The sequence below is a fragment of the Solanum stenotomum genome, chromosome 1 (genome assembly GCF_019186545.1).
Source record: "Solanum stenotomum isolate F172 chromosome 1, ASM1918654v1, whole genome shotgun sequence".
NCBI lineage: Eukaryota > Viridiplantae > Streptophyta > Magnoliopsida > Solanales > Solanaceae > Solanum > Solanum stenotomum.
Window position 1 is genome coordinate 69767628 of NC_064282.1, and position 7852 is coordinate 69775479.

The 7852-nt window shown below is 35.8% G+C and overlaps 1 protein-coding gene and 1 pseudogene across 1 annotated transcript; both read right to left on the reverse strand.

Annotated features, from left to right (window-relative positions):
- Positions 1-1815: 1815 nt before the first annotated feature.
- LOC125869182 (actin-104-like) lies at positions 1816-2326 on the reverse strand. The gene is made up of 2 exons (XM_049549747.1): positions 2242-2326; positions 1816-2162 (listed from the first exon to the last, which is right to left on the reverse strand). Exons 1-2 carry the CDS (start codon positions 2321-2323, stop codon positions 1816-1818), a joined length of 429 nt encoding a protein of 142 aa, XP_049405704.1. The 5' UTR covers positions 2324-2326.
- Positions 2327-3793: 1467 nt separating this feature from the next.
- On the reverse strand, positions 3794-5832 carry LOC125869192 (actin-104-like; annotated as a pseudogene).
- Between the last annotated feature and the right edge of the window lie 2020 nt (positions 5833-7852).

Below are 7852 nucleotides of genomic sequence, written 5' to 3' on the forward strand. Positions count from 1 at the left end.
TATAATAATTAGATAACTAAAAGCGTATACTTAAAATGACCATAAAATTTAATTTTACCTTTAATCATTTCCAACAAAGTCGATTCCAGATTATTTTAAATTTCCTCGGGGAGAAATGTCAATGTCATGCCAAAATCGATTATAATATTTCTGAAATCTTCATCAACATTAGAAGAATTCATGAGTTGTGAAGACTTAAACTTTAACTTCTTACTTCGAACACTAATACTTTCGAGATTTAGAAAGTAGAGTATGTCGTTAAAAGACTGAACATCCGAGCTTGTAATTCTACAGTAAAATGTGTAAAGAGAATTATTAATAGAGTATATAGCTAAAAGACTTAACATCCAATCTTGTAATTCAAGTCATATAGATAACTCAATAATTTATTCAGTATAACATAAATTGAACCTTTTGGAACAGCTTCAACAAGTTTTGACTTTTTACCTTAAATAAGATCGATGGTTACTTGTTCTAGATTACATGTAGCACTTATAGAATTTGTGCCTTCAAACAAAGGAAATCCCATACTAATTCTGTATTGAGAAAGACGAATATCAAGAAAGTTAACAAACATGTTCGAAATAGTTTGCTAATTGAACACCTTTCCTATTAAAATCATGTTTTGGTGTAGTGCTATTCGATACAGTCGCAATTAGAATCTAGTAATAGCTTTCCATAAATCATTCCCTATACTTCTAATTTTAAATTTTCCTCTCTGTATGTAGCAAAGCAGTGGCAGTTACAGACTATTTGATAGCACTAGACTGTGTGGATAAGAATCTTAAGGCACTTGAAACGATAAAGTTAGTGAATTTTGAGAACTCCTCTGCTGAACTTGTTTTCATGAAGCTTTTGCTGGCTCGTGGCCCTGCACTTGTCGAGGTGACGGTTAAGCCTACGAGATCACTCAAGGATTATGGAGTCTGGAGTTTTTACCTTGAACTGATGCAGTTTCCTCCAGCATCACCAAATGTTGACGTACTGCTTGATGAGTATTAATTCATCCAGCTAGCTAGGTTATATTATTAGGGCTCGTTTGGTGTGAGGGATAAGCATAAATAGTCCTGTGATAAAATTTAGATGTCTTGTTTGGTTGACATGTTTGGGATAACTTATCCCACCATTTATAGCATAGTGATGGGATAAGTTATCCCATATACATGGTGAGATAAGTTACCCCATATAACTAACCCCGGGATAGTTAATCCTGGGATAACTAGTTCCCAACCAAACGACCCCTTAGTATATATAGCCACATTATCAACATAGGTTCACAATGATGTTACTAATGTTTGTTCAACTTTAAATGATAATCTAGTCAGCTTTAAAGTAGTTCTCAGAAAGCTTAGAGACAATTGAGGGACCAAATTCATCATACTCGCCCTTCATTATCAACTTCTGCATAGGATGTAGATATTAGTGTTGAGTACCTTGAGCTTAAAAGAAGTTAAACAAGAAGACCTTTGTAGTTAGCACTAATCATTACTGACTCAGACTTGATAGATTGATTTATTGATTAGTCAAATAAAGTAAGGAGAAACTAACTCTTTTGAAAGTACTGAGGGAAGCTAGAATTGATCCTCCTATCCAGGTGATGTACTTCCTCTCAGGTGGTGCAATCACCTCGATCTGTGTGTTGATTGGAGCCAGAGCAGTGATTTCCTTGCTCGTACGTTCTGCTATACCAGGAAACATAGTTGAACAACCACTAAGCACAATGTTTAAAAATAAATCCTACCTAATATCAACATCACTTTTCATGATTGAATTGTATACTTTTTCATGGATTCCTGTCGGTCCCATCCCGAACAATTATGGCTGGAATAGGACTTCAGGACAATGGAACCTCTCAGCACCAATATTAAGGACTTTTCCAGAAGGAAGCTCAAAGGCCTTCTCAACTGAAGATCTGTCTTTTGCCTTTTCAATCTCCTTTTCAAAATCTAGTGCAACATAAGTAATTGTCTCCTTCATATGCCTAGTAGCATGTTCTCTTATCGTACCGTGAAATACATAACCACACTCGGAGAGAATCCTCGTGAAGTAATCTGTAATATCACGACCACCAAGACCTAACCACGAGATAGCTTGAGGAAGTGCATGTCCCTCATAGATGGGAACCGTGTGGGTCGCATTATCACCAGAATTAAGCACAATGCCTGGTTGAAAAATTACAAACGAAATTAGTAACTTGCTAAAATCAAACAGTAGAGAAGCACTATTTTTTCTTCTGCTTACCAGTTAGGTGACCATAAGCAAACTGAGAGAGAACAGACTGTATTGCAACATACATGGATGGAACACTGAATTTCTCAAACATGATTTCGGTTCCTTGATTTGGATCATGAAATCATTATCCCACAAAATCTCTTTTACCAAGAAATTGAGAAAAGCCTATTGACATCATCTACGCATTCAGTGTGGAAAATACCCAAATAAATAAAACCATCTTTGATAATCAGATACATAAGAAGGATTAATAAATATTCCTAATAACAAGTAGGAAGCACATTAAAACAGAGACAATACTGAATCCATATATTTGCGCAAAATTACAGAGTAGGTAGAGCATTTGTCATTGGTAGTTCAGTAATTGTGTCTACCACATCATGCCTAACAAAAATAGTTCTTAATATGTCTACTCAAACCGCTAACTGTCAAAATTCCAAGTCTTGCAAAAACTTAGTCCTATCACCCTCCTTCGCTAGAAGATCATCAACTTGATTTTTCTATCTGTAGTTGTGGCTGGTTGCTGGATTCATTGGTGATTGCATCGAAAACCTGCATTTAGAGACTAGTCAATTGTCATTATCAAAGATAAGAGTGTCTTCATCCCATGTGAAGGCAACGATGTGTTTGATGCTGGTATACAAAATCAACGCAATGCTGGTATACAAAATCACCAAGTAAAGATTCAACATTACTTCACGTGTATCGGGAAGGCAATGATGTGGTTGATGCTTTGGCAAAACACAATACACTTAATTTTAGCTTCCAATGATAAACTGGAGTTGGTTTATTGTGTTTATTGGCAAAACACAATAAACTTAATATTGTGTTTATTGGCAAAACACAATACACACAATAATATGCTTTACAGTACCCCTGGTACTTACTTTCACTGTGTACTGTAATCGTAAATAATGTTGTGAACTAACAACAATGCAAGTACTACTGTACCTATTCTTTCATTATCACCTACAACAATAGAAAGGTGTGAAAAAAAAATCTCTGCTTGCAAACCAGTTAACATAAATGAGCAGAGGATAGTCAAAGCTAAGAAAGTCCAATCTTAACACAAGTAGAAAAGCATGAAAACATAAATATACAGTTTTGCAATTTCACAACCACTTAAAAGTCTGCTTCTATAACCAACTGTTCTCAACCCAATGCAATATACGCAGTTAGTAACAGATGATCCACCAGTTTCCTGCTTACTAGCTAAATTACAAAGAAATGGAAAAAGCCCGCCAAGCAAGAATAGCAACAGACTACTCATGGGATTGAGCATCACTTCACAAAACGGAACAGGTAGATCACTGTAACTTAAATGAATCATTCATTTGAAGGGATTTAACTACAGAGCATTTTAAGTTCTCAGCAAGTTTAGAGACACTTCCTGTGGACAATTGAGGGACCAAATTCATCATATTCCCTATTTGTTATACACATCTGCACGTGACAAATATATTAGCAGTTAATTAAGAATTAACAAGACGACAATCATGGTTAGAAGACTTAATCGGTTGATTTATTGATCCGTCAAATAAAGCAAAAATAAACTAACTTGCTGGAAAGTACTGAGTGAAGAGAGAACTGATCCTCCTATTCAGGTTCTGTACTTCCTCCTCTCAGGTGGTGCAAACACCTTGATCTTCGTGTGGCTTGGAGCAAGATACTCGGTAAGATGACGACCACCAAATTCTTCATTGCCAAATTCCTTACTACAGGTACTCTGGAATCACACCTCCAAAACTGTAGTTGAAACGAAGATCAAGAGAACTTGAAGATGATGCAACTTACAACTCGACGTGTAGGCTTGAGAGTTGGTTTCCTGAGACAAGTAAACCTTTAAGAAACTTCCTTAAAGCATATTAGAAGCAAGGGAAATGGATCGCAGATGTTTCAATTTCTTCACAATTAAATGTTACAAAAATCATATTGAATGTTCCCCGAAAGGTCATGGGCAAATAAATCATGCCCCCTTCCAATATTTTGCTGAATTAGGAAACGAAACAGATATAAGCCACAAAGGATCTACCATTTTCATGGCTTACTAACCAAATCACTTGAAATATATTAAACCCAAGAAAAGTTAAATCAGCATGTTGATACAGAGCAGCTAAAAGTTTAGAATATCATACTGCTCTCGACGATGAATATCGCATCAAACAAAGAAATATATCTCTGCTGAAATAGTATTCATTTCCTGGAATTAACTAGACAGGTTTTAAGTTATCAAACCACTCTTAGAAGCACACCCTGTTGATAATTGAAGGACCCATTTCATCATACTCAGCCTTCACTATACACATCTGCAAACCGAGTAGAAATTGGGAATGAGACGTAGTTAATTGAATGGCAGATCGATTAGTAAAATAAATCAAAAAGAAACTAACTTTTGGAAAGTACTGAGGGAGGCTAGAACTGATCCTCGTATCCAGGAGTTATACTTCCTCTCAGGTGGTGCAATCACCTTGATTTTCGTGTAGCTCGGAGCAAGTGCAGTGATTTCCTTGCTCATACGTTCTGTTATGCCAAGGAACATAGTTGAGCCACCACTAAGCACAATGTTTGCAAATAAATATTTCCTCATGATTGAGTTGTTGGCTTTGTAATGAATTCCTGTCGCTTCCATTTCAACCAATGATGGTTGACAGAGGACTTCAGGGCAGCGGAATGTCTCAGCACCAATATTAACTACTTCTCCATCAGGAAGCTTATAGCTCTTCTCAATTGATTTTGAGAAATGTTTTGCCTTTTCAATCTCGTTTATAATCCAGTGCAACATAAGCAATCGTCTCCTTCATATCACGAAATATATCTACATCTCTTCCCCAACCGTAAAATACATAAAGACCATCCATGAGAAACTTGGCGAGATGGTGTGTAAGATCAAAACCACCAAGATCTAACCGTGAGATAGCATGCGGAAGCACATGTCCTTCATAGACAGGGACAGCGTGTGTCACACAATAACCAGAATCAAGCACAATACCTTGTTGAAGAAACAACAAACGAAATTAGTGTGACTGACTAAAACAGTAGAGAACCAGCCTATATTGGCATTAAAATCTGCTATTTTACCAGTTGTACAACCATTAGCTAACAGAGAAAGAACGGCCTGGCTTGCAACATACATGGCTGGAACATTGAATGTCTTAAACATGATTCGAGTCATTCTTTCTCGGTTTATCTTGGTGTTAAACGGTGCCTCTGTCAGAAGAACAGGATGCTCCTCAGGAGCGACACGAAGTTCATTGTAAAATGTGTGATGCCAGAGCTTTTCCATATCATCCCAGTTTCTTACAATGCCCTGTTCAATGGGATATTTCAGAACCAAACTACCTCTTTCAGCCAGAGGTTCATCACCAACATAGGCATCTCTTTGTCCCCTTTCCAACGTGATGCCACGATGACGAGGACGAACAACAATACTTTTGATAACAGCCCTTGGAGAATCTTCCCCAGCAAAGCCAGCCTAAAGAATCAAAGGAACAATTTATATAGTTAACACCAAGCATAGAGCTGAAATTGTAAGCAGCTTTACTAACCAACCTTGATCATTCCAGTTCCGTTGTCAATAACAAGTGTTCGAATATCCATCCCATCAGCCTAAAACTTCAAATGTTAATGTTTTGCAAGTATAATTTAGGTGAGACATCACTGGTACAAACACGGAATCAAATTGGAAAATTTTTCATAAGATCAGTTCAGTCTGTGCGAAATTTCTGATTCTCCTTTTAAGCTCCTTTCAAGCTCAAGGTGAGATAGATTTTCATATTTCCAGTAGAAGTCACCACCAAGCATAAATAGCACATTGAAAAGACAGAGAAAAATGCTGAAAATTAGCTGCAAAAATCCAGCCTGAACAAATAAAGGACAGAGTTAACACCAAGCATAGAACTGAAATTGCAAGCAGTTTATTTCTAACTAACCTTGGGCATTCCACTTCCACAGTCAATAACAAGTGTTTAAATATCCACATTCCATCAGCCATCTTGAAACGACTTCAAATAAGTAGTATTTATTTTGCGAATTCAGACATCACTGTTATATGTACAGAGTAAAAGTTAAAATGGTTCATAAAATCGGCAAGAAATTTCTGATTGGGGTTAAAACGAATCTAAATTGATAGTTCATCAAACAAATTTGAAATTTACCTTTACCTGAAACGACTTCATTGCTAAACTCAATTGACGAAAAAAAGCTAGGATCCAAACTCCTCAATCCCCGTATGCAGCAATTATCTAATTTATATTTTCTTGTATTAGAATTACTATATTAGTATCTAAACTTGTATAAAATTGAACAAATAGACAAATGCATAGAGATTAACTACTATTCAAATTACAGGATCACCTTATTTTTAGAAATGTTTATGTTTTCCTCTTATATATTCACATATTGTTAATATTTAAATAAAAAGAGTATTATATGGTAACTTAAGACTCTCAATTAATTATACAAGTTTGATTAGAACATTTACTTGGTTTACCAAAAATAAAACAGGATTCTTTCACGCTTTCTTTGTCATTATTTTCACACTCCTTATTCTTTCATGCTTTCTTCGTCATTATTTTCACGCTTTGACATACACCTTTAAATCAATTTGAGACAATCATCAATAGTAAGGTTTTTCCCATAAAAAAATTATTCATAACTTATTAAAAAAATTATTTACTACTTATTAAGTCTTCTTCGCAACATGAAAAAATGTTTGGCTCTGTCCTTGTTTGGCTCCCTAATTCCAGCAATTCATTTAGGGCATGTCTAGAGCCTCTTCACTTCTTCTTTTCAGGAGAACAAGTGATAGAGTATATTGCTAAAAGACTGAACATCCGAGCTTGTAATTATACAGTAAAACATGTGGAAGATCAATTGCTAATAAGTCTTTAAAAATTTAATGCATAATCATGTCCAATTATAAAAGCATTATAACACAACATTTGGATTTTTTTAACCATGATTGAAGCTAACTTGCATGTCAATCTCAAGTCAAAATTATCCATTCACATCTTGGCTTTCAAATATTTTTCCATTTGGTTAATAGATCGTAACTAATGTAAATTTTATTTATTAATACAAGCTAACTTGCATGTCAATCTCAAGTCAAAATTATCCATTCACATCTTGGCTTTCAAATATTTTTCCATTTGGTTAATAGTTTATTTTTTCCCCTCCTAAACTGATGGTATCTATATTTTTCGTTATGCAGGGTTATAAACCTCCCTATTTGTTTTACCAGATATTCATACAAGCATGCTTGTGGGGTTATAAACTCCTCAACAATTAGCATTTCCTTTATTGTATAATTAGATCGTAACTAATGTAAATTTTATTTATTGGATGAAATGGAGGCTTGCCTCTGGAGTCTTGTGTGATAAGAAAGTTCCACCTAAACTTAAAGGTAAGTTCTACAGAGTGGTAGTTAGACCGGCCTTGTTGTATGGAGAGGAGTGTTGGCCAGTCAAGAACTCACATGTTCAAAAAATGCATGTTGCGGAGATGAGGATGTTGAGATGGATGTGTGGGCACACTAGGAGCGATAAGATTAGGAATGAGGTTATCCGGGAGAAGGTGGGAGTGGCCTCTGTGGTGGACAAACTGAGGGAAGCGAGACTGAGAT